The following is a 25,349-nucleotide window of genomic DNA, read 5'->3' on the forward strand; positions in this document are numbered from 1 at the left end:
CAATCACTGCCACTGCCATTCCCACAGCCGAGATGGCCGATGGTCTGGCTAGGGATTAAGGTAGTTACGCCGAGAACCCCTGGAAACTCTGCGAGAACCCGAAATAGAGTAGGCAATGTGGCCAGGCCGATGCGGCTTCTGCACGGAGACCACAGATGGAACTCTACGGCTAGTCGGATTCGGCTGTGCGGTTCCTCAATCCTAGTCTGAGACTTCAGTTGCCGCTTTAGCAATAAGCGGTTCTCGGGGTCCAGGGCCTACGGAGTCACAGATTTTCTGCTGCGGTGGCTACTGATGAAATCCCTCGCTGAATCTCTGCGTCCCAATGGCACTCTGAACTGTCGCGGTCAAATGAGAAAGTTGCTACCGTAGTCACTGGTGACGGTGCTATTGATAGGTACGTCGTGATTCGCAGTATCTTGTTGTGTTATGGCAATTTCAACTAGCGTCATACTTCGCCAGAGGCGAGCCAGTGCACCCGGTTCATTCCTTATCCGCAGGAAGGTGATCTGGTGGCTGTGGATAGCCTAGGAGGCTTAAGTTCTGCATGGGTGGTCTGTGGATCATATCATTACCTACGAAGTAATCAGAGGTCGAGGTAGGACTCGGATCGTCTAGCTAGGGCCGCGGGGTCATATCGTTAGCTAAACGATAGCCACTACCAGTCTGAGCACCGCTGGATGTCAGGGGCTCAGAGTAGATGCCGGCAAGTTGGATTTCCTGTCAAAGCAGTACTCGCATTTCAGCTACTCATTGCCTCAGCCACTGCCCTACTCTCAAAGCAAGGCTCTGTTCGTGGTCTGGGATTCAGGTACGTTGCAAATAATATACAGAGCGTCCCTCATTGCGCTTTGACGCCGGTGTACTCCCTGGAGCCGAACGAGGAAGCCGTTCGTATCATCTCTGTTGTAAAATGAGCTTGGGATCTTTGAGCTGACTGAACCTAATACTCCAGAGGTATCCTCCGTCGGCGACGTGGGACGCAAAGAGCTTCCAAGTATAGCACCTAAGCCACAAAGACGAGGACTGGTGGATCATTAAACTGTGAGCACAGGCCTGTGTACCTAGCGAGGACCATAGATGGGGACAAGTCCACCTTGCCGTGTTCAGGGCCAACCAGATTTCTCAACGAACTAGTACTGAGGATTCGCTAGCCCTAGCTAGATCGTATAGCTCGGGCTCCTCAGACATTGATTCGCTAGATCAGAGTGGTACCTGCTTTTGAACTAATTTTGGACAGTTGAGTGTATCCAGATTGCCTTTGCATCGGAATGGAACGGTTTGATTTTCTATTGATAGAAAGTAGGTCCCAGGTACTTATCAACTAGTCTCAGAAAGCATATAAAGATCAACCAGGTGGTACGATGATCTCGAACAGAACACCATCGAGATCCTCAATCATCAGCTCACCCATCTTCCCATTAAAACACCACAGACCTTTGCAAATCTACCTTAGTGCACCGTCGTACGCCATCACTATGTCGACCACCACCACCGCGTCAGCAACCTCCACCTGCGCCCCAAAACTCTATGAAATTCCCACCCACGACGCCGCCTGCGCAATGCCAAACAGCAATTCCAGCTACGACGACCTGATGAGTTCCTGCTGCGGCACTGCATCCGTCATCTCATACAGCGACTGCGACTACTACTGCCTCGCGCAGAACCAAAGCGTTGGAGAATTGGCCGAGTGTCTCATCAAAGGATCGAGGGCGGGAGAGGTCTGGTGCAACACGAACGCGAGTGCCACGGCTATAGGGACTGCGGCTGTGACAGCGACTGCGTCTACATCGGAGAATGGGAGTCGCAACGCGAGTGAGACTGGAGAGTCCGCAGATCCCACTGAGACGAGCGCGGGCACTGTTGTGAGTGCGAAGGCCGTGGGCCTTCTGGCGCTTCTGGTGCTGGGCAGTCTTGGGGGGCTTGTACTTTAAGGCCCGGCAGTCGAAAGGACAAAGTCGGGATGATGTACTGGGGATTCGTATGAAGTGTTTAATCGGGTTTGCTGCATTTGTCATTTTTTCCCCTTCTTTCGTTTTTGGATTAGACAGTTTGTTTCATCGATATTGATATAAAAAAAAAAAAAAAAAAAAAAAAAAAAAAAAAAGAAAAAAAAAAAAAAAAGAGAAAGGATAAGAAAAAAGAGGAAAATGGGGAAAGAAGGAAAATAGAAAATGATTGCATCGTTCTATGCGCATGTCGTAGGAGAGCAGAGATATAGTTAGACCTAAACAGCGACACCATTAAGCCCACTACCAAGTATTCCTAGGTTCTCAATCCACCTCCAAATCCCGATCACATACTCAACTGAGTCTCTCGAACCGATCGACTTCCCCATCCATCCTACAACGATCCCCAAACGGCGCCGGCCGCAACCGCAACAAGCACAGTATCCCCCGCAACATCCTTTCCCGCAGCAAGCTGCATCCCCAATCCAATCGAGATGCAGAACAAACTGGTTACCGCTGCGCCCAATCTCAGTTTCTGTGTCCCAAGCAGCAGTAGTCCGCCGATAAGTGTGCCGATCCACGGCGTGATTCTTGCAACTGCTGACCCATCGTCGGGCGAATGGTACTCTTGGTACGAGTACCAGCGGGGCGTATAAACTCCGTGCGTGATCCGGGAGAAGGAGCCCAGAAGAACGGCGATGGCGAGAAGGTAGGATGGGAGGTGTTTAATGGGGGTCATTTTGTCTATCTCTGAAAAGACAGAGAGGGAGAGATGCACAGCGCAGGTGCGGCTGAACTGTGTCTCGGTTTATATACGGCACCACCGTAACCATCGTACCCTTACAAGTACACTACAGTAAGTACCTTACAGGTACCATACTGGGTGAGGGCCAGAGGATACGGTCACGCATAGGTAACAAGAGTAGACTGAGCTCAAAATTGCTGTATTTGGAGGGCAGTGGGCAGCATGGCCCTATGTTCAAGTCTTTCACTGGTCAGTCATATTATACCTTGATGATCGTGACTTGCTTGATTTCCCTGGATGCATATAGCAGTAAGTTGACCAAACGAGTCTATCAGGTCCCTGAACGCCAATCGGAGAAATACAAGACACTTTGAACAACTAGGTCCTCCAAATTGCACATAGCAAGTCGTATCAGAAGTAGGAGCGTTGCCATAGTGTAATCAAGTACAGGCAGCTTCAGTACCGACAAAAACCAAATATAACAATGTGGTTGAGTCGAGCTGCCAACTTAGCTACGCCACTATTGCGTTTTGTCTTTTTGAACTCCTCAGACTTCTATCGCATACTCTGCCTAATACCAGCACGTTTGCTTTACTGCGCTCAAAACAGATTCGCAAAGAGGCAGTGATAAACAAGGCCTTAAGGTGTATTCCATATACTCATTGTCTGGCGTTGGTCATTGCCTGGTTCAGGACAATATCCTATAATGCTTGCTATATACAATCAGCAAGACCAATACATAGAAACCAGAAAGAGACATTGAGCCGCAACGAAGCAAGCAAGAGAAAGGATATGATGGGAGGAGGTAGGGTAGTTTAAGGAGGTTCCAAGTTCGATGAACTAGACCCAAAGCCTAGGTCTGGAGTCTCTATTTATTCAATTCTATCGGCGAAGAAGAAGGCTTTCGATAACTTTTCATTCATGATATCTGTTTATATACGTCACTCTCATACGAACCGTTCCTGTTCCTCACCAGCCCAGAGAGTCAGTCAATCACCCCAGGGCCTTGCGCCAAACAGAGTACATAACCGCCAGATCCATCTAACTCCTGTAATTCAAAGTAAGCAAATGTGTCGGAACGCATCGGCAGGCACTCAAGAGAGAAAAAGAGAGAGAAGAACCTACATAAGCTGCAAGGTCAAATCCCCACGGATCTTTGCCTTGAGCTGCACCTCCAGATCAAGATTCAGATCCAGCCGTAGCTTCGACTGCTCATTATCGTTCGTCTTCCCGGACCGTTCCTGCAACCCTCTTTCATGGTCATGGCGCGTAATAGACCTGATCACTCCGTCCTTGACCCCACTCGCCCTCTTCACCGTTTTCGTCTGCGTATCAAGCACCATCTCGCCCGCCGGGTTTTCGAGGTTATTGATCAGCATTAGTCGCTGCGACTCCCTGCCTTCCCCGTCCTTGGACCTGTCTAGGACGATCTGCTGCTGCATACTACAGGCGCGAGGGTGAGCGGGTGTAGGCCCAACCCCAAGGGAGCTTGTGTCTTCGGCTTCGAAGGAGGGAGCAAGTTCAGATGAGAGAGCGGTAGAATGTGGGTTCGAACCGCGTCCATGTTCATGTCCGTGTCCGTCGCGTTCGTCGTCGGGCCCGGCGCCGTTGACATGGGCATGCGAGTCCCCCCCTTCGGGGCTCTGTTTGGATAAGTTGTTCCCTGCTGGCTGCGCCAGCAGCATTGCATTGTCCGGGGGAAGTGAAGGCTCGCCAGAGTCCTGGGGCAGGCGGCGGCGGAGCTTAGCGGGCCGGCGGCGACTTCGGGCCCAGGCCTCTGAAGCTGAGGGATCCGGACTAGCACTGGGTTGGCTGAGATGGCGCTCGTCGTCTAGTGAGACAGCTTGAGGACTGCGATCTGTTGTCCTTGCGGTGTTTGGGTCATCCATGTCCGTTATCTGTGGACGAGATAGGGTAGGAGAGATTATGAAGTAAAAGGAAGATTAAAGAAAGAAGTCTTGGAACTTTTTAGGGAATATCTGGTCATATCTTTCAGGGCATGCAACAAGTAATGAAAAGTAATGATCGAGATTATCTATCTACCATGGTGATCACAACAACCACGACGGCAGCCACCCGATAAGCTTCAGGCTCCCTATGACAACATGCCTGGTCAGCGGCTGCAGAGCTCGATTGTGGAAAGCCATTAGAGGAGTCCCAGCTGCGTAATTCTTTCCAGCGGCGAGAGCTGGCTGGCCAGTTGAAGGTTTCGCACATACATGGAGGGCAGGCAGCCGGTGTATAGGGAAAGCATCTAGTGCAGGCCATATCCTACCGGATCCACAAAAGCAGACTAAATAAGAAAATACTATCTGCGTCAATCTTACTGGAGGGTTGTGATCCGAGTGGAGTGGATCAAAAAGTATCAACTCACCTTTCCAGAATTTCCAGTATCCAAGGATCCCCTTCTTGCCTCTCAAGGATGGAATCACTGCGGGTCATGCATCCTGTTCAAAGTAGATCTTGAAAACACTATCATTGAACGCACAAAGAAACGCCTACCATCTAAACCTAAAACGGTCGTGGTGAGATCAGGTCGGTCCAGTGTGATGTGGTCACAATGTGGTAAGAAGTAGAATGCCGAGTTTAGGGCTTGCCGACATCTAGGCTTTAGAGAACGCTGCATGTGATGGAGTGTATCTGGTTCAGAGATGCCGGAACGTGGTAGGCAGTCCCTGTCAAGCTTTTTAGGGTTGATAACCTTATCCCGCAGCCCACCTATGTTCCATAGATGATCACAAGGAGGATCAACACGAGAAATGGATCGACCAGGGACTTCTGTCTTGTGGACGCAAGTACTGTGCAATTCTCGCTCCTCTCAAGTCCTGTGCATACTCGTGCTCAAGGACAACGCAGCACATTCATGACAGATCTTCATCAAGCAGGCAAGCATCGATTGAGGTCACAAAAGCAGATTCACACCCATATCTAAAATATAACCTAGCAGCTATGGCCTCTATCGCGACGCGCAAGGCCTCCCAGAAGCCTTCCACCGCTGCCAAAGACGTACAACCAGACAACATCCCATCCACCCGAAAAGTGTTCAAAGAGCAGTCCGTCAGCTCGAGAGAGATAAATGCCTGTGTCCCAAGCGGTGACAGGGCAGCGACATCCCCGTTGGAGCAATTCGATGAAGAGGTCAGCTTGAGCGATAGTGGAGGTGCTGTTGCGTCCATGCCAGTGGAAGTGGGCAAGGCAAAGGAAACCGTCAAAGAACTCCACAGCTAAATGGACAAGGAGACAGCCGCAGATAAAATTGACGTCAAAGACTACTACAAATTCAACGGACACGGACTTATGAAGGTGCCCGGTGAGAAATCAGATCAAAGGGATAACGCCCAGAAGTTCCCCCGGTCTTTATCGAGCCTGGACGGGCTCGCCGTCGCCAAAGGCGGAAAGGTGCTGGATAACGATGGGCGTGCTGTCGGTAAAGTTGTCGAGGGCGACCCTAACGATTTGGTCGGGCAGATTGTGAACGGCTACGGGTAGATTCTGGACGAGAATGGGGATATTATTGGCTGTGTCAATCCTTTGAATGAGGATGCTGCGAGTGAGGGAGGTAGAAACTATAGAGTCTGGGGCGATTATCCCGGCGTTGATGCCCTAGAATGGGAGGAGGCTTCTCCGCATATAGACATGAGGAAGAAGCACTATACAACCCCGGAGATAGTAGCAGAGACTCGTGAGGAACCGGAGAAAGAGATGAAGGCGGAAGTGGAACTTTCCCTTCAAGGATCGACTGAAGACCAAGTTCGAGCTGGCCAGGAAGGTATAGACGCCGACGACCGGTTCCCTGATATCTCCTCCCTCGAAGGCCTGACCTGCAACACCCTTGGTGGGATCGTCACTTCAGATGGCATTACCGTCGAGGAACTGGTCGATGGCGATGCCATGAGAATATGTATCAATGAGCTCTACCTCGACAACCAAGGCCAGTTCAAGGACGGCAGGGGGGTCGTCATTGGCAGGGCTAGGCCAGTACCGAGCAGCCAGAGTCAGGTGCGGAGTGACGCAAGCGTATTAGAAGAGATAATGCCAGAACCCATCTCAAAAACGAAGAGCCGGGCACTCACGGCGCCGGCTCTGGAGAACTCGACGATTTCTTCGTGGGTAATGACGGGGTGGTATATGATTCTTCCGGCCGGGCTGTTGGGAGGTTGGCCGGCAGAGACCGCGACAAGCGCGACGGGCTCGCATCTCGTCCAGTGAATGTGGGTTCAACGACAGAGGAAGACGCTATACTAGGAAGGACAGACGCCGAGGAACTACCGCTGCCACGGGATGACGAGAAGACCGGATGGTTCAGCTTTGATATCGAAGTTAGAGATGCTGAGCCAGAGCCCCAGCCAGACCCTCAGCCGGACCCTCACGCAAAACATGCACGGTTCGATATGCAGAATCTGACTCATATCATCGTCAATGACAGCGGCTATATCATCGATAACGGACATTTGGTGGACAAGATGTGTGCCATTGTCCGGCAAACAGAGGATGATGTGGACCCTTTGTGTAGGCAAATCACCCTAGTACGTCGTTCTCAGCCTTTAAATTACAGGCGTACTGATGTAGTCGGCAGGACATTGAAGAAGCCAACCTCAAACCGAAAAATCTCCTCGCAGCAGAGCGCCTCGTCGAGGATATCAGACCCATAATAACCACAGCCGGGAATATCCTGCAAGATTGCAATAATACCCTCCGCTCTCTCGACCCAGAAGGTCAGATTGCGTCGAAAATGAAATCCGACAGTCAACCCTACACCGTCCCCGGCGCCATGACGAGCGAGTACCGACTCGCCAGCCTCCTCAAAGACCTCGCCCATACTGTGGTTGACACCATCACCACTGGCCGACACCGGCTGTCCGAAATGTCGAAGGACATGACCTATGCCGGACGGAAGATCAACCCGCTATGGACACTTCTCTCCAACCGGCTCCTCGACATCATCGCTACTGTGGGCCTGCTGCATACCGGTGTTCTTGGAATGCTCAGTAGTCTGCTCAACGGGCCATGGCTGGGAAAGGTCCTTCGGCGCTTGTTGGTAGCGATTGGGCTTGACAGTGTTCTTGACCGGCTGGGTGTTGAACGGCTGGTTGCGGCTCTGTTAGATGGCGAGGCGTGGGTCTACAGAATCCTTGAAGAGGTGAGCGCAGATGTTGGGGGCCTGCTGAAGGCGTTCTTGAATCTGTTTTGAATTCATGGGGTGCTGGAGTCAATGAGAATGGGAATGGCTAGTGAGGCGTTGGAGCTAGAAAGATAGGTACCCTATATCCAAAAGTCACTTTCCTGGTTTGTAGTACACAGATCTCTAATTCTACCTTGGGCAATCAAGTAATTGATAATGGCATTATCAGATAGTTTTTATTTGAAGCTGTATATTACTCTCTGGCCTGCCTAGAGGTGTTCTGACTCCGCGCCAAACAACATGGGCTTGAGTGTATGATTTATATCTCATCAATCCAGGGTTGCTATTCGGGTGCATCTGATCAGCTGATCAACAATTCAAATGTAGGGATAGTATATACTAGTCAGTCTGTTCGCCCGCGGTAATGAACCTGACAGCGCAGATTTCTTCTTACGCATCAAGTGGCTCTTTAGGTCCCTGGCATCTTGTTGTTATGGATGATCATGGTTAAAAAAGGTGGCTTTCCTTACGAGAAAACAGTACATCTAGCCGAGACAAGTATTGGAGGTCACTATGTGACACTAGTAGCAGCTCATCTTGTTTCCAAAACTAGATTACAAATGCACTGGCTGAATAGTTTGTTAGGGCTACGGTATACACAGCTACCGTAATTCCCGGTCGGTTCGTGAATCCCGGTCAGTTCGTAAACCTCCAAAAAATCCGAACGCGCCAGCCACCACCAACTTCAACCGACCACCATGCCACGAAAAGCGCGTAAAACCAAACAAAAATTGATCGAGCAAGAGGGCAGGATCCAATGCGCGAGAAATGATTTAAAAAATAAAAAATTCCCAATCCTCGTCAAGCTGCATTGATTTACAATCTACCTCCCCAAACCCTATATGATTGGTTAAAGGGACTTCAATCTCAAGCAGAACTCCGCAACCACAGGCATAGGCTATCCCTGCGCCAGGAAGAGGTATTGGTAGCATGGATAGTATCACTTGATATACATGGAGCGCCCCCCAGGCACTTCCAAGTGTGAGATATGGCACAAATTATCCTGGAAGCTGATTCCTCTAACCCCCCTCAACCAGTCAGAAAGAACTGGGTTACAGAGTTCACCAAGTGCCGCCCAGAGATTAAAAGCAGGTTTACTCGAAAGATAAATCGCCAAAGAGCTCTTTGCGAAGATCCTAAAGTTATTGGTGAATAGTTTGCTGAGTTGCAGAGGGTTAAAGCTCAGTGGGGGATCCAGGATGAAGATATCTACAACTTTGGTAAAACTGGCTTTGCTATGGGACTTATTGCAACAACAAAGGTGGTTACTAGAGCTGAAATGCCTGGTAAACCATGGCTTATTTAACCAGGGAACAGGGAGTGGGTTACAACTATTGAATATGTCAACTCTATGGGGTGGTCAGTTCCCTCTACTATTATCTTCAAGGGAAAGGTCTATATAGAGGGATGGTTTGACGAAGAAGCAATCCCAGGCACTTGGAGGATTAAAACAAGCAGTAATGAATGGACCTCAGATGAGATCGGGCTTTGCTGGCTTCAAAAAGTCTTTATTCCAGCTACAACCAGCCGTTCTAGGGGGGGTATCGACTCCTTGTTCCGGATGGCCATGGAAGCTACTTGACACCTGAATTCGATCGTACATGCAAGGAGAATAATGTTGTGCCTATCTGCATGCCTTCAAATTTATCTCACCTCTTGCAACCTCTTGATGTTGGTTGTTTTGGTCCCTTGAAGAAGGCATACTGCAAGCTTATAGAGCAGAAAGGGCGGTTAGGGTACCACTATATTGACAAGTTTGATTTCCTGAAGCTTATCCAGCAGCTCACAAGGAAGTCTTTACAATAGAGAATATTCAAAGCAGATTCAGAGCAACAGGGATAGTCCCCTTCAACCCCAATGCAGTGTTGGAAAAGTTGAATATAAGACTATCAACTCCAACCCCCCCTCCTAGCAGAGGGAGTGCTTCAATCCCTTCCTCCCAGCTCTGTACGCCTCATACAGTCCGCCAAATACATCGAAAAGCATCCTCAGTTGAAAAGCTGCTAGAGAATGGCTCTAAGAGTCCTTCATCCCCTTCCAATCGAGCATTTGATGAGCTTGTAAAGGGGTGTGAGTTGGCCATGTATAATGCTGCCTTGTTAGCCAAAGAAAACTCTGATCTCCGCGCAGCTATTGAGAATGACAAGCAAAAAAAGAGTCGCTCTAAACGCCAAATGACTCCTATACATGGGATTTTAGTTCAGGAAGCTAGGGATCTTATTTTTCTGAGAAATGAGCAATTGGAGGCAGAGGGGGTGGTGCTAGTAGAAGTGCTATCCCAACTTCAACAGCTCCTAAACATGCCCTACCAACATGTTCTGAATGTAATATTAAGGGGCATACTAGAACCAGATGCCCTAGTCGGCAAGGCCTTTAGTTTATCTAATTTAAATTGCTTTTGGTTGTGCTATAGAGCTTTAAATCTGAGATAGAATGATTTTTGGAGGGGTATTTACGAACCGACCGGGATTCACGAACCGACCGGGAATTACGTTATAATGGCACAGCTTAGTCATTCAACGGCACAGCCTGCACAATTTGGTGGACAAATCTCGACGTCAACTCCAGCTCCGCGCCGACTTTACTACCCGCCATCCATCTATGGCTAGGAAATTGGCGGCCCAGCGCATCTGGCGCTATGATCCCCGGAAATATATCTTGGGTCATCCCAGAAGGTCACTGCACCGTGTCAGCGGCAGCCGTTCCAACACCAGCAACCATCCTCTATCCCTGGTCCAAAAAAGAGTCCGCGTCTGTGCCTTTGATGGACATCTATGTGAGCGCCAGCAGCAGCATCTCCTAAAACCACAGCTCCATCTCCTAACAGGCCTGAGGCGCAGGAACTTATTCACCTGGGCCACTTCCATCCCCACCATCCTCATCCCCCCGGCAATCTTCCTCGGCCTGCTTCTATCCCTCTGGACGTGGAAATGCTTTTGGATCGTTCTTCTCCAGGATAAACTACTTTACCTCTCATGGCTCCCGCCCTTATCCCGTTCTGAGAAGATAGAGGACTACGCGCGCGAGTTTCGCGGGGTCCAGTGGTCTGAAACCTTCATCACGAGCTCGGACGGGAGGAAGCTGGCTGTTTGTGAAGGGCGGTTACCAGCACCCTTTAGAAGAGATAGAAATGTAAAGGAGAATAACAAGAAAAAGGTCCGAGTGGTCATTTGCTATTTCCAGGGGAACGGTGGATCAACGCCGCTGCGCCTGCCGCTGCTTTCACTGGTTATGAAGTCGATAGAGGAATCATCTTCCTCTTCAGTCTTTCATGCATCTGGCCGCGATGAAGTCGGATTCGGGTACGAGTATATTATAGCGGCACTCTCCTACCGTGGTTACTGGAAATCCTCGGGACGTGCAACACAGCGCGGCATCGAAGCCGACGCAGCGGTGTTCCTCAACTGGGTGTATGATGCCTACCGAGGCGAGCACGACGATCTCCGCGTCGTCCTCTGGGGCCATAGTCTCGGCGCGGCGGTTGCGAGCTCAGCTCTTGTGAGGCGTCTCGCGTCTACAAGCCCATCGGGTTCTCCCTCTGCCTCCGATACAAGCATAGAAACAAAACCAGAAACACCCTTAGCAGGTGTCAAAGAAGAAAAAATAGCAGGCCTAATCCTCGAAGCACCTATCTCCAGTATTAAAGATATGCTTGTCGCCCTCTACCCACAGAAATGGCTACCCTATCGGTATCTGCATCCGTTCTCGTGGAATCACTGGGATGTCGCACGCAATCTCGAACAACTCGCTCAGCACCAAAAGCATAACCATCAACAGAGCCAGGGCCTGGGAAGCTCTCCAGGAAACGGGCCCTGGTCTAGGCGAGTACCGCCCATCCTCCTCCTCTCCGCCGAAAATGACGAGGTAATTCCGCTCTGGGTGGCGGACCAGCTTGAACACAGAGGAAGAGGTTTTGGACTGGACATTGTTCGAGTGAACGTCAAGGGGGCGATGCATATCGAGGCGCCGCTGAAGGGGGATGGAAGGGCCGCTTTGGTTGAATTCATCAGGCGGGTAGTGGGGGATGGAAATGTATCATCAAGGTCAGGTTCATAGATGATGAGCACCTAGTATGTACATGATGGGCTTGTTCAGTCTTCATAATATTGGAGACGAATGTGTAGATTGGGAACAGGCTGGTAATAAGTTGTATCTTTACGAAGTAATGGAAGCACTTATTCTAATGGGTTCGGTCCCTCCATTGCGATCTGAGAAAGTAAACTACAGAGCAGACTAGACTGACCTCTTGTCTCTTTCCATCTACAGAGCACGGCTTGCATTTTCGAGACTGCCAGGTACCACGTCCAAGCGCAATGTCATCCTGTTTAGAGAACTTAACTCTCTTTCCTCCATGGAATCATGGCCCATGGTAAGAGAGCTCACAGGGACCTGGACCTACCCAAGCCTACCTGGTAGAAATTACAGGGCTTGCTCCCGGCCTACCAGTGTCCTTTCTACATTACAAAAGAGAGACCATAGACTCAGCGCCACAATGAAACGAGAGAGATATGTGAAGATAAAAGTAGGTATTTATAATGCATACTTCGTCTTTGAGCATAGGAGCTATAAACAAAGATCAATAGAGACCATATTTAAAAACGGAAAGTACATGAGGCAAATAAGAAGTAAAGGGAAATTGCTCTAATATAGGGTTAGATTTTGAGGTCAATCTCGGTATTAGTCCTTGATATATTACTTCTCGCGCCGACAAATCAAGCCCCAGGGGACAGCTAAAGTAAAAGAGGTCAAGAAAAGGATAGCCAAGTGCTGTATTTCTGCTACTTTATGATGAGATTGATCAGAACGCAAATATGGAGTGGAAACAGAGACAAGTTCACACAAGAGGATTCTGAAAACCAGGAGCCTCCATCCTAACTCCACATATATTATCAGCGTCCGTAGCGTTCATCAACTTCAAGAAGTACTATAAGCGCATTAAATTTTCCAGTTGTTTTGATGCATTTCTCGTTTCTAATCACTAACTGAGTATCCTATACCATAAGCCACATCAACTTCGTTATGAATCAATTAACCGCATAAATGCCTATTCCGATGAGATCAATGTGAGACAAAGATATCCTCCAATTCGATGGCCATGTCGGGGGTTCAGTCACAATATGTTTGGCTTATAAGTATGCCCAAATTGCAGTCAAGAAACAAAGAACAAATGGGCAGCACCACCCCATATCATATCCGTGTAATCAACGTGCTATCCTTAGATTCGTCCCTGTACTACTTCCACACCGCGTGAATGAGGATGGAATGTCTAAACACAGCACTTGCCATCTTCCTCCCACGGCCAGAACGCGCTCGCACAGCCGGTATCCCAGAAGACGCTCTCCGTACCGGCGGGGCAGTCACGGTCTCCATCGTGGCAGGATCCGCCTTGGGCCTGGCAAGAGACAGCATAGCCTGTGTCGAAACAGGACATACCCAATGACAGGAAGAATAACGGGAAGAATGGACTTCATATTGGCGTTGATAGCAGAATGTGCAGGTGGCTTCCTGGAGTTGTAGACTCTGGGAGTTGCAGACTAGACCGGATAGTCAGAGACAGTGAGAGTTGATGACGGTGCCGGGGTGAGTCTGGGCAGCGTTTGGGGTTTTTTATACCTTGTCCGGTCCAGTCCAGAAGCCTTCCCATGGCAACGTATATCTGAAAGAAAAGACGAAGGACACGAGAGCATGTACGTAATGCCTACTCTCCAGAGAGATGATCACTGGCCGAGACGTTACATCTCATACCCAGCAATGTAAGATATTGTGACTATGTTATACATGCGTGTAAAGGGTGGTGCTCGTTTTCGATACACTTCCCCTGCTCAGACCCTTCGTATACCTATACCGCATACCCCGGACAGATCAACCCCATTACGGTGGGATTAATTGTGGCTGCATGTGTTCGCTGACTGGGATCCCAGCTCGCGTATGGCGTCTTCTATTTTGAGTGGTGCAGATCGATCGTATCTTCCAACTTCACTCTATACACTTTGTACTCTACTCCATGTTCAGAGATAGCTGGAGATCGACGCCACTGGCTCTGCCTGTTTGTGTTGTCTTGGCCGTTGCACCAGTTGAGATACGAGGTGCGTATACATGATGCAGCTGGGGAAACGGGCCGCTATAGGGTTGGAATACCACTAGCCCAGCCGGCGGTAGTTCAGCATTGGCCCGTATAGATGGGAGCTGTGATATACTGTAGTCTAGATCGACAGTTCTTGATGCGGGTTGTATCACATTGACTGCAAGAAGCTCGTATTAACCCAAACACTTGTAGATCGTTCTCGGCAATGCACCCGCCTCAGCCGGTCAGGTGCTGTCAGGCTATAGTACGTATGCATAGTGCATCTATTCATAGTGTCTAGGTGTGGAGGTTCATTTTGAGGTTCAGGTTTGAGGGTGGACAGCAAAACCCAGAACAACTTGCCTAATCTGCTTGCTATAAACTGATGTGGACTTGAAATGAAAAACCAGGTTGTTTCAGACATTTCTACTATGGAGATAAGCATTCCTCATAGTAGAGTGAAGGGCAATCTAAGGTCTGCACACTTTGGTCTGCCGTAACGCCTTGGCTTGATGATATATTTCCTCTATGCTTCAGCTGGACATGGTCTGTATGCAAAACTGTCCAGTGCTCTACACAATCTCACTTATCTCTTAACCTTGCAGGTATCCTGCCGAGATAACTAACCATCCAGTGTCTTCAGAATCAAGTCGACCTCCTCATCCGCAATCTCCAAGATATGCTCTGGCGGATACAAGGCCTTCCAACCAATCTTCTCACCGTGGACAGCCGTAAAGTTGCACCTGTTGCCATCCCCGTCAGCTTTCTTAGAAAGAGTAAAGGGAAAAAGTAAAAGAAGCAGAACATACTCCCCGCCCAGCTGAATCCGCACGTTCCCATTACCGGGGTCCAACCCCTTCTCCATCTTCTTTAACGCTTCCTCATTCGCCATTTCAATCTTTGTGTCTTGAATGAGGCCTCGTTTATGCAACGCAACCGCAAAGGCGCTGTAAATATCATCCCATGCTACGCACCCCGACGCAGCCAGATAGAAGCCCTCCTTGCCATGTCCGATCTCGTGACCCGAGAGGATCTGCTGAAGGATCTGACAATATAGGGTCGTTGTATCGTAAATATGCGAGACGGGCCAGACCTGATTAACTTATAAACATTGGTTCCGTCACTATTCCCCTGAGCAGAAGGGTCAAATGCGTACCGGTTTCCCGTCGTCAACCTTGTAGACCCTCCCTGCTGCCTGTGCAGCCTTCACAATGGCAACATCCTGGATTGAGATTCTATTCCCAAATCCCTTGCCCTCGCCGTAGACAATGCAGGGGACAAAAATGTAGCTCTTCACACCGTGCGCCTCGGCAGTGTCAATGATTACGGCATTCGTCCGTGCAATCTATCATCTTTAGCAGGTTATCTCAAGCGAAAAGATAAAAAACTAGAAAGTAAAAAGCGCGGACAGGCAGTAGTACCTGAGTAAACCAGGTATACTCCTCCGGCGCAGTTGTGGTTTGCTGAATTTCATACAGCCGCGGATCGGTATCGAGCAATTCCCCCCCGGAGGCAAGAACAGAGTCAATACCGGCATGTGAGCTGAATGCCTTTGCACCAGTCGTGTGCAGGAAATGCACATCCCTCCCTGTCCTCTGTCTCACGCGTCCCAGGGCCTCAATCATCGTTTTTTGGACATGAACGTTGAATGCATCGATGAGGAAGAAGACGACGCTGATTTCCTTTTCGATCAGCGTTTTTGAGATGGACAAAGGATCATTCAGGTTCAGGAAAATGGGTTTAGCTCCGTATTCTCTCACGGCTAATGCTTGTTGTTCGGAGCGCACAAGGGCGTAAAGACTCTTATAAGGGGAGAGGTTGCCTTGAGTGTGCAGATGGGCGAGAAGCGTGCCGCCAAGGTAGCCCGAGACGCCGGTCAGAAGAATGCTGTGGGAATGAGAGTGGGACATGATGATATTTATCGGTGTCGACGTTGATGAAATGTTGGTTCGACGTTCCTGTCACTGTCTAATTATATATGGTTTTCAGTGTATATGATGACAAATCAATGGGGTCGGCTTACTTGAGAATCAAGAAAGTTTCCGCATTATTCATCTCGCTTCGTAAGTTGGAGATAACGTATCTGGCAAGCGAGTCGGCCATGCAAGCGAGTCGGCCGCCATTGTATCCCATACTAATCCAGCATTTTCGGAGCTCCAATACCTCGGCCAAACCTCATATGATCAGGTTTATATTGTTAAATAGGCACACTAGAGTAAATTGAATCTTAATATCGGAATATTATAGGATATATATCTATATACCTTTAGGTAAGATATATTACATTGTATTTTTATGTATTTTATCTTAAACTGGTATTATAGATTCTATAATCGTACATTTATAATCATGATAGAACTATATACTCTTTAAGTATATATATAGCTTTGATCAATATATCATTACAATTCAGCCAATGGTGGTTGAGATATTGGAGCTCCGAAAATGCTGGATTAGTATGGGATACAATGGTGGCCGACTCGCTTGCATGGCCGACTTGTTTACCGAATACGTTAGCAGAGCTGAGGTTTGTTAATAATTCCAGAGGTACAGCTACCTTCTTCGTAATTACTGTGGCCTACAGCCTACAATATCTTAAAGAGGTGTCGTCAATAGTGAATTTGCGAGCACGAATAGGTATGCGTATGAATTGATGGGGCTTCTAGAGTCTCATCGTGAGTGTTGTACAAATTCGTCTATAAGTAGTTGGTCTAATATACATTAGCAAACAAGGCATATTTCCATACTCTATACGCCGTCGGCCCTTCTAGTAGTAGATCCCTAGCAGGGTCACCTACTGCCGCTGGAAACCTCGCTAGCCACAACGTCACGCCCACTCTCCCACGCGCTTGAACGGCTTAACGAGCCTTGTCGCCTGCACGGTGACAAGACACCGTGCGAGATTGACGCTCGTGATCTTGGCCTCGACAACAGACAAGACATCAACATCCTTAACTTCAGGCGGCACAATGATTGCACACCTCACACCCAACGAAGTAATAGCGCCCAAGAACCCGTTATCATACTGCGTTCCCACCATCGCCGTTTGGCTGAACGGCCTGTGCACGAGACACTCAAAAGTTTCGGGGAGGGCACATTCTGCAAAGTAAAACGCGCGGAAGAGGAGCATGCATGCCCAGAACTGTTTCGAGCCGTGGTCGATGGCGCGCAGGCGATTTTTCTTCCATCGGGACCGTGAAATGTGTTCTTCGACGTCCTCACGAGAGAACGGGAGGGCTTTCGCGTCGTCGGGGTTGGAGGCGTCGAGACGCCGCCCGTGCTCATGTTCGAAGCGGAGGGCCGCTTCAATCTGGTAGTGCGCTAGCAGATCGCTGTATCGGCGGAGCGGGCTAGTTGACTTTACGTAGGCATCGAGTCCCAGTGGAACGTGGTGTATTGGGCGGGAGGATGAAACACCTCTTGGCGCGGCGAGTTCGAAGAATCCCTGTCCACCGTACTCGGACATGTTCTCTCGAGTCAAGGGAGGGTATTCCGGATGGTAGTTTGTGCCGTCGTACACGACTGGGATGTTGCGCTCGGCGAGCCACTTGGCCGAGACCCAGCAGGCGAGGTTCATGAGCAGGGAGACGAGGTCGTGTTTGGACAAGTCCAGGACCTCATGGGGGTCGATTTTCTGAGGGCAGAGTTGGATGATTGGGTCGCCTATGTAATAGCCTCCATGGGTGACTTCCATCGAGGGCGGATCTAGCGGGCGTCTTCCGACTGTCATTGAGACAGGTGTGTTAATGTTGTTGGGCCACTCCATTGCGCCGTTTCGGCGGCGGTACTCGCGGAACCCTAGCATAAGCTGGCGTAGAGTGTGGAACGTGTTCTCGTCTTCAGGCGTTAATGTATCTTGCAGGTCCGGACGGGACCGTTCCGGAATTTTCCCTCCAACAGTCAGTGGTTTCATGGAGTTATCAGCCTCGACTCCAAACACACTGCGCAGCTTGTCATGTGTGATGTACTTGACATTTCGAACAACACCATTAGTCACGTTCGTCTCTAAAACCTGGCCCTGGAGATTCATCTTGGCGCTGAATGTCAAGCAAGGCCGACCAGGGGCGAGACTGAAGTGTTCCTGTGTCAAAGATGGTGGCAGTATAGGATATGTCCTTTCCGGTACGTAGAGGGTTTGCAGCTGGGCAGCTGCATATTCAATAATACGATGGCCAACGTTTACATATGAGGATGGATTGGCGACATGAACGTGAATCCAGAAAGAGTCGTCAGACCCCGGGATGCGCTCAAGTGAAACGCCGTCGTCGATCTCCTGCGCATCGATAGCATCGACACAATACACGGACAATTCGCCCCAGTCCTTTCGCAGTGCGGCCATTGAATCACCTAGACGATTTCTACGAGAACTCTGGGTTTCACCCTGGACCTGACTCCACATTTGGTCCGAGGTAGGGGGGTATGGCGAGAGATTCAGGTCTTGATCCAGGAGGCGTAGGTTCTCCCATGGCGCAAAAACCCCCAGTTCCTGCAAAAAAAGAGGGGCCGACCCTGAATTCAGCTCCATTGCGGAATACATGCCTGTTGCGCGCATTATATGCGATCCAGCCGATTGCAGAGCGGCCGATTTCATCCTCTTAGGGGGGATACACCAGAGCTGGAGGAATCGGATAATTAGCCTATCATTATCATTGAAGCTGGTGAAGGCCTCGTTTGACACCTTCCGAACCACCTGCGAGATGCCAGCACCCTCGGGAGCGAAGCGCTGTGCCGATGGGCCCACGCAAGCCATCACGGTCGGCGAGCGGATAACCCGGCTCTGTCGTATCAATCGTTGCGCCTTTTGAATAAATGTCACCATTGGATGATGCGACTTCACGCTATTTGCAGTCACAGAGCCAACGAGAAATGACTGGTGCTCGCGGACCCAAGTCGTGACCCTTGTAAGCATGGTCGCGACGGAGGTGGGAAAGATGACATATTGGAAGGTGAACAAAGAGCTTCGATCATTGTCTATCAGAAAAGGAAACTGGCGGCATGAGCGATGGACAACATAACGGATCACATCATTGACTTGGTCGGGCTCGATCTCCAGCGCTTTGCAGGCCAGCTCGTCCAGGGTCATTTGCAGTTGCTTTTCTGGGTGGGCCACCACCTCGTAGATATTATCGAATCGAATTGAGTTCGCCCGGTACAGTGCCTGGACCTGCGCGTCAAACTCATTCAACTTCTCAAGAAGGCGCGCGCCTGCCTCGCGTGGTACTCCCCCTTCAATTGTCGATTGAATCTCGCCTAACAGCTCGGCTGTGGTATCCGGAAAATACGGGTGCAGACGCCTGACAGACTTGGGGCTCACAAATCCCCTCACCACAAAGTCGACATCTTTAGTGTCGGCGATCCGCCATTTCCCTCTGTGGGTGTAGAATTGATGTTGTTTGTTGATGGATCGAACGTAGATACCGTATCTCAATATTTCGTGGGAGCTGCCGATTGTTAGCGGTTTCCGAGCGCTGCAGAAGGGCACATACATCCTAAACACCACAAGATCTCCAGGCTGCAGGTAGTCGTATACACCCTCTCCCTCATCAGCAATATGGGCAAAGCCGGACATATCCTCGTCTGTCAGCCGCAGCTTATCGTCAACCGCGTCATCCAGGTCCGAGCCGAACGTGAACATATTCCCCGTCCATGGTTGCGACGACTCCGACAGTTCGATGTTGCGAACTGGGTCCAGAGTGTTCGGCGTAATCTCCTGCCATTTTCGCAGATAGTCTCTAATGTCTTTGTTCTTCTCAAACTCGGTCTGGAGTCGAATATCGTCAATGGACTGCGGTTTTCGCAACGAGTCGCCAACTGAGCTCTGTGGGATGCAGGCTAATTAGCAAGCAAACTTTTGCTTCTGTCAAATTGAACAAACCTGAGTCTCATTAGAATTGTACCGCCGAGCTATCACTGGCCTTGCGGCGAGTCTGCTCAGGGCTGCTGGGCGCGAACGGGCGACGGAGGTCGAATGGCCGAGCTTGACAAAGCCCGGACCAGTCGCCCTGCCGGATATCCGGGCTCTGTAGGCAGTCAGAGGCATGATTTAACATCCATCATACGGCCAAGCAACGATCCACTGTAGAAATAGAGAATGAAGAAGCACGGAGGCAATTCGATCTCCAGTCTAAAAGATACAACTGCCGGCAGTACCCAGTCCGCCGCTAGGGCGGTAAGAGTCATGAGAGATTTTGCCACTACACCAAAAAGGGTCAATTCTTATTAGTAAGGGCTTTTATTCTGGTTGTCACACCCCCTCAGCGTGTACGGACTTTTTGTTCGCTGCATGCTGGATTTGATATATCAATCTTCCTATTCCTAGGAAGTCCCTGCTTAGCCCCTATTTTTCTAGGTATTTTATTGGCTTCGCTCACGGGCACAGCTATATCATGTTGTAGTTTCTATAACAGCCTTATGCCGGATTCGAACGCGTGAGGTTTCTTAATGTGAGTGATGCATGTTATTTCTGTATTAGGCTCTCGGGGCCTGAGGACCGGGCTCATAACTGTTGGCTATTGAGGTGGTTACTAGTGCCAATTCTGGCCATGTAATTGATATTTTCAACGAATGACTGTATTGAAGGTCTTGATCTCCTAACTACGATCTGTATAGGTAATTATAGCTTTTCGAGAGCTTCAGAGAGAAGATTCTCGATATCTGTAGACAGTTCAATTAATATAGATAGTTGCAATCGCCTATGGCGGTGTGATCGCGCCATGTGATTGGACGAGCAAGGTGCTGGATCTTGATTAGTAAGGATGAGCGTTCGCCGGTTGATAAGTGTGGAAGCATGAAGGAGTCTGATATTCAGGGGTGCGGATGCACAAGGAAGCTAGGCTAAATACTAATGAGATACTGACTAAGACTGTGCAGACCGGGCACCCCAAGGACAGGGGAGGAACCCATGCTCCGACAATAAGTCATTCCCACGTCACGTGGTATGGAAACCAATTCCGGCCTGCCTTACTCGATGGCTTCTGATATACGCTCTAATCTCCAAGTATGCTCTACGCAGGCCCTCGATGCTTCCTATTAGCGGGTACTACACAATATTTGGCTCCATACCTCGCTTTCCATTCTGATCCAACGTGATACCTTGTTCAGGCCCTCCTTTACATCTGTTCTCACGGTCACGACCTATGGAATATGAACAGAGATTTCCCATTGCTTGCGCTGCCCCAGTATCTGGGGTCTCTTTTTCTCCTGGGCTAGAGCTCTGCCGATAGCTCTCTTGATTACTGGAGCATGTTTCGGCGGGGAGTGATGGAGCCTTCATCAAGGGTGCAGACTGGATCATTAACTCCAACGAGAGAACTAAATCGGACCATCTTGGCCATGTCTCGTATATGAGGATGCTAACTTCTCGACTAGGTCTGGGCCAGTATCTCGGTTGCCTTCGTTCAAGGCAAATTTTAGAGAAGCAAACCCGAGTCTACTGACTCTGTGTCTCATTGGCGACTGGGCACCTACGCAACTTGTTGGAATCTCCGTTCCGGAAAGACCCCAGAACAATCACAAGAACGGAAGGGCAGGCGCGAAAAGCAATAAACCTTGGCATACTATCGTGATTAGCCATATACTGGTGACCCCGTCAGCTGCCCTTCCATCGCCATAGTAGTGCGGGATCGATGAATCAGTGCTATTGCCTGGCCGTGATGAGGATATAAACTTCCCGCTGGCAATGCTTAGACCCACTCTACCTAGAGTTTCCGACAATAGGCTCCATTGCTACCCTAGTACGATGGTGCGTAGACAGCCTTCCAGAAACAGGCTTTGGCGAGGGCGACAGGTCGAATTCTAACCTACCGCCTGTACGTAAGTCGACTAACTCGCTATTTCAAGTAGCCTGTGGAGTCTTATTCAACAAAATTGGTTGAAGTAGGGCTGGGCCGATAAACGTTAAGGTTGAGAGCAACCATACCATTTAGTCGACATACGACATCAATAAATTTATATCTACCCTCCACCCACACCCCGCAGTTTCCGGTCCTTATAACTGGAATCTTGTTGCCTTATTCTCTGTAAGCGAGAAGCATATTTGAAAATCTAGAGCACCCAGATTGCGCTAAAAGGTTATGCACAGTGAATGAGATCTAAGCACGCAGTCCTCACAGAGATTCGGTGCTCGACGGTACCATGCCACACTATGTCTACTGCCCTAGACATACTGGATACTTCAGTTGTACGCAGTTGCTCTCTACTCAGGTCATGACTCCGGAGTTAAGTGAGTCCGTGGTCCTACGTATCTGGTCACGGTTATTTGCCAGCTCCAACAAGTGGACGGGTGAGGCGTGCCTTGCGAACAACGTTTAACCCTAGTCCTAGCTGTACATACAAGGCAGTCTTTTTTTGCTTTAATTAGTCATAGCGACAGTGTATCGACCCATAAAAGACACCAGTGATATACAAATGTGGTTGTCTACTAGTAAAGAACATATTTTTCGTCGTATTTGGTGTACTGTTACCAGATTTCTTCAAGCAGAGGCGCCTACACCAGGCCTTGATGCAGGTTGTCGGGTGGAGTCTCACTTGGGCAGTATGGAAGCCTTAATCCACTACATTTTTGAACGATTAAGCCGCTGTCAAATCGATATATCTGAGTCCAGTTCTATACATGAGCCGAAAAAGACATGCCAGCTTAATAAGGGATATTGATATAGAAGCATCATGCAACGCTATACCCTTCCACATACTCTCATAGATCCTTTTCACCAGGGAAATCAACCCAAAATAATGCATAAGCTAGCAGTGCAAATATGAAACTAACCATCATCAACCATCGCCAAGCCATCCAGCACCCCCTCGCTTTCTAAAGCCCCAGCCCCAGCCCCAACCCCAAACATATCAACATCTCCGCCCTCACTAGGAAAGTCCTTACTAGAGGCTAAATCCCCCAAGTCAAAACCTAAGCTCGGATCCATTCGCCGCACGAAGCTCTCACACAACGTAAACGCGCGAGCAGCGGCAAGGCTGCTGAAGCCAAGGTGGTGCAGCCAGCGCAGAGCCTTACTTGTCTGTGATATCACACTGCTCTTAGTAACCGGTGTGCCCTTATCAACCTGTGGGATATTTTCGGCTACTTTTTCAACGGATTTGGTTGCGAGGGAGACGAGTAGGGCGGTAATGGCTTGCATGAGGAAGTGGAGGATTGACCACCAGGGTGTGACGGAGATCAGCCAAGCGGTGTCTGGAGTTTCGGGGAGCATGGATAGCAGCGATATCGAGGAGCGGAGGCATGTGTGTGTCATGAGGGCGCGGAAGTTGGCGCGGGAATTCGAGTCGCTCGATTTCTGGAAGGCGGTTGGGCTCTGGGCGTGCGAGAGGCAGGGACGGCAGAGGGTGATGCGGGCGCTATAGTAGTAGACGGCTAAGGTGATGCGTTCGCGGGTGTAGTCTGATTCTGCCTCTTTCGCTCCGGGGGGAAGATGGAAGGTATCGTCTTCTGGGGAGATAAAGAAGCGATAATAATAGGGGATTTTGCGTAGCCAATTATCCATGCTTTCGGAGTGCCTGAGGAGGCGCTGTTCAAGCTGAACCGCGGACTGGCGAAGTCCCTGAATGCTGTAGATGCTGTTGATGACGGCTTGTGCGATGATGTTGAGATCGACAATAATGTGAAAGAGGAGTGTCGGGGAGGGCTCGCATTTCCGTAACCACGCTGCGGCAGACCCAGCTTGTTCCTGGTTCTGGAAAAGTGTGAGCTGCAGCCGGCTGCATTGGAGGTTGCGGTCGCGGAAGATTTCGCTTAGACCTGGGTTACGGTCTGCGCCTTCTTCATTGAATGGGATTGGGAGGAGGGCTGCACTAAGCCCTTCGCTGCAGCCAGAGATGCGGCCCGTAATAGAGGTTACGATATGTTCGATCTGAAAAATGGACCACCACAGGCGAGTTCGAGCTTCTTTCGACGCTGCAGGGGTCTTCTCATCTTCGAAGCGAAGATTGATACCGAGGGAGATAGCAGAGCGGAGGGCCATGCTCGAGAACTTCGATCCACTACAGCGCACGTTGTCAGAACTCTTCAAGATTGCAACAGTGGGTACACATCATACCCGTTTACCTGCCCCAACGCAACAAGATAGACCGCAACTAGCAACATCACTTGGATCTGCTGGAGATCATCATGCTCGAACAACACATTCCCACTCAGACACAGTAGTCTAGCACGGTTCAGAAACACCGTGTCGTCCGTATCCCTCTCACCTGCCACGGCCTTGCTAGTCAGCCTACAGTACCGACAGCCCAGCGCTAGAATCATGTTCAGCACAGCCAGCCACTTCCGCGGCGGGTGAAAATGTTTCTTCTTATAGAACTGTTCGTACTGCGTCGTGAAAGTTCGCTTCCGAACAACGGTGAATGATGGATGTACCGACTCCATGTACGCGTTGAAGTACTTGTCAGCCAATTCCTTCTCCGGCACTGCGTAGGGGTTGACCGTGTCGGGGAACGGAATGGAGAGGTCATCGAGATGGTAACTCATCGAATTGATGGGGATATCTTTGCTAGTAGGCTTCTCTCCGTCCGACAGGCCGTGCTCTTGTTGGTCTGATACATCCTCAAGCTTCTGCATCCACGCAATCTCGGAATTCTTCCCGAAGAATCCAACTGCAACCGTTTTGTCGCTGCGATTCAAATCCTCTTTGACCAAGTCTATATCTTCTAAAGATCCTTGCGATGTGGCCGAGTCAGCGTCACTATCATCTTCTTCCGCCCCATCATCTGACGGGGGCTGCGCAGAAGCCTACTTCGTTAGTTTTGCCATTAAAAGTACTCGGATCACGCACCGACAACGTCTTTCTGATCAGTTGTGCAGTTGTTGGCTCCGCCTCCGTCTCTAGCTGCTTCAACAACTTCTCGTATTGCTCAACTTTCTCTCTCAGTAGACCTAGCTGTTTCTGATCCCGGATCCGTTTAATATCGATATACGAACATTCCAATCCATGCTCGCGGCATTTGTGACATACTGGCCGCGCCGCGTCGCATTTTACCTTTCGCTGCCGACATGGCTCGCAGGCTCGCGCTGACCGACGCCGCTGGAAAGTCGTTCTCGCCGCTGTAGCGCGCGGGATAGCGATTTTTGGAGCCTTCACCCCCTCGGATTGCGGCAGAGGGAGCGAAGCATTCAGGTCGGGATATTGTCCGTACGGATAGGGCGTGTAGCTCGGCACGGTTGGGTCTGATGGTGCAGCTGAAGCGCTCATTGCGTTCCTCCACATCCATTCGGGTGCCGGAACCGCCGGGTTCGGGCTCAGGCTACCGGCATTCGGGTTGGCTGCAGAACTGGAGGAACGGTTGGAGCGGAAAGGTTCGTCCATTACAGTCGCCCACGAAGTTGAGATAGCCCAAATAGAGGGCCGTAATGTTGTTATTGAGTTGCAAACGCAACAAAATGAGGACCTTCAGTGTGTGGGGACA

The 25,349-nt window shown here is 49.8% G+C and overlaps 8 protein-coding genes across 8 annotated transcripts; 3 read left to right on the forward strand and 5 right to left on the reverse strand.

Moving 5' to 3' along the window:
- Positions 1-1,202: 1,202 nt before the first annotated feature.
- BDW70DRAFT_134076 (uncharacterized protein) lies at positions 1,203-2,009 on the forward strand. Its single transcript, XM_073736432.1, has one exon. It carries the CDS (start codon positions 1,365-1,367, stop codon positions 1,932-1,934), a length of 570 nt encoding a protein of 189 aa, XP_073597084.1. The 5' UTR covers positions 1,203-1,364; the 3' UTR covers positions 1,935-2,009.
- Positions 2,010-2,171: 162 nt separating this feature from the next.
- On the reverse strand, positions 2,172-2,689 carry BDW70DRAFT_134077 (uncharacterized protein; the record flags this gene model as incomplete). The annotated part of the gene is made up of 1 exon (XM_073736433.1): positions 2,172-2,689. A coding segment is annotated over one exon (346 nt), but the record flags the coding sequence as incomplete, so codon positions are not given.
- A 1,126-nt stretch (positions 2,690-3,815) lies between these two features.
- On the reverse strand, positions 3,816-4,583 carry BDW70DRAFT_158944 (uncharacterized protein; the record flags this gene model as incomplete). Its single annotated transcript, XM_073740619.1, has 1 exon — positions 3,816-4,583. The coding sequence occupies one exon, from the start codon at positions 4,581-4,583 to the stop codon at positions 3,816-3,818; it is 768 nt and encodes a 255-aa protein (XP_073597086.1).
- A 216-nt stretch (positions 4,584-4,799) lies between these two features.
- Positions 4,800-7,951, forward strand: BDW70DRAFT_149418 (DUF3659 domain-containing protein; the record flags this gene model as incomplete). Its single annotated transcript, XM_073739006.1, has 8 exons — positions 4,800-4,806; positions 5,426-5,521; positions 5,735-5,901; positions 5,932-6,165; positions 6,196-6,711; positions 6,756-7,220; positions 7,271-7,878; positions 7,912-7,951. 8 exons carry the CDS (start codon positions 4,800-4,802, stop codon positions 7,949-7,951), a joined length of 2,133 nt encoding a protein of 710 aa, XP_073597087.1.
- A 2,504-nt stretch (positions 7,952-10,455) lies between these two features.
- Positions 10,456-12,185, forward strand: BDW70DRAFT_134080 (Alpha/Beta hydrolase protein). Its single transcript, XM_073736434.1, has 2 exons — positions 10,456-12,063; positions 12,143-12,185. The coding sequence occupies exon 1, from the start codon at positions 10,478-10,480 to the stop codon at positions 11,930-11,932; it is 1,455 nt and encodes a 484-aa protein (XP_073597088.1). The 5' UTR covers positions 10,456-10,477; the 3' UTR covers positions 11,933-12,063; positions 12,143-12,185.
- Positions 12,186-14,292: 2,107 nt separating this feature from the next.
- Positions 14,293-15,894, reverse strand: BDW70DRAFT_134083 (uncharacterized protein). Its single transcript, XM_073736435.1, has 4 exons — positions 15,362-15,894; positions 15,097-15,285; positions 14,750-15,033; positions 14,293-14,683 (listed from the first exon to the last, which is right to left on the reverse strand). Exons 1-4 carry the CDS (start codon positions 15,848-15,850, stop codon positions 14,563-14,565), a joined length of 1,083 nt encoding a protein of 360 aa, XP_073597089.1. The 5' UTR covers positions 15,851-15,894; the 3' UTR covers positions 14,293-14,562.
- A 708-nt stretch (positions 15,895-16,602) lies between these two features.
- BDW70DRAFT_30446 (exoribonuclease II) lies at positions 16,603-20,044 on the reverse strand. Its single transcript, XM_073743716.1, has 3 exons — positions 19,816-20,044; positions 19,427-19,758; positions 16,603-19,381 (listed from the first exon to the last, which is right to left on the reverse strand). Exons 1-3 carry the CDS (start codon positions 19,978-19,980, stop codon positions 16,768-16,770), a joined length of 3,111 nt encoding a protein of 1,036 aa, XP_073597090.1. The 5' UTR covers positions 19,981-20,044; the 3' UTR covers positions 16,603-16,767.
- Positions 20,045-22,699: 2,655 nt separating this feature from the next.
- On the reverse strand, positions 22,700-25,249 carry BDW70DRAFT_158950 (transcription factor domain-containing protein; the record flags this gene model as incomplete). The annotated part of the gene is made up of 3 exons (XM_073740620.1): positions 22,700-23,930; positions 23,987-24,675; positions 24,719-25,249. 3 exons carry the CDS (start codon positions 25,247-25,249, stop codon positions 22,700-22,702), a joined length of 2,451 nt encoding a protein of 816 aa, XP_073597091.1.
- Between the last annotated feature and the right edge of the window lie 100 nt (positions 25,250-25,349).

This window comes from Aspergillus foveolatus (assembly GCF_047715535.1).
Source record: "Aspergillus foveolatus strain CBS 279.81 unplaced genomic scaffold BDW70scaffold_17, whole genome shotgun sequence".
In the NCBI taxonomy this organism is placed as follows: domain Eukaryota; kingdom Fungi; phylum Ascomycota; class Eurotiomycetes; order Eurotiales; family Aspergillaceae; genus Aspergillus; species Aspergillus foveolatus.

Bases quoted from the DNA above. Each gene is read 5' to 3' on its own strand.
- BDW70DRAFT_134076 (XM_073736432.1), top strand. From the start codon at position 1,365: ATGATCTCGAACAGAACACCATCGAGATCCTCAATCATCAGCTCACCC.
- BDW70DRAFT_134080 (XM_073736434.1), top strand. From the start codon at position 10,478: ATGGCTAGGAAATTGGCGGCCCAGCGCATCTGGCGCTATGATCCCCGG.
- BDW70DRAFT_134083 (XM_073736435.1), bottom strand. From the start codon at position 15,850: ATGTCCCACTCTCATTCCCACAGCATTCTTCTGACCGGCGTCTCGGGC. The intron at 15,034-15,096 runs GTACGCATTTGA...TAAGTTAATCAG, and splicing joins AGGTTGACGACGGGAAACCG to GTCTGGCCCGTCTCGCATAT. The intron at 14,684-14,749 runs GTATGTTCTGCT...GGATGGCAACAG, and splicing joins CGGATTCAGCTGGGCGGGGA to GTGCAACTTTACGGCTGTCC.
- BDW70DRAFT_30446 (XM_073743716.1), bottom strand. From the start codon at position 19,980: ATGCCTCTGACTGCCTACAGAGCCCGGATATCCGGCAGGGCGACTGGT. The intron at 19,759-19,815 runs GTTTGTTCAATT...TGCATCCCACAG, and splicing joins ACAATTCTAATGAGACTCAG to AGCTCAGTTGGCGACTCGTT. The intron at 19,382-19,426 runs GTATGTGCCCTT...AACAATCGGCAG, and splicing joins GATCTTGTGGTGTTTAGGAT to CTCCCACGAAATATTGAGAT.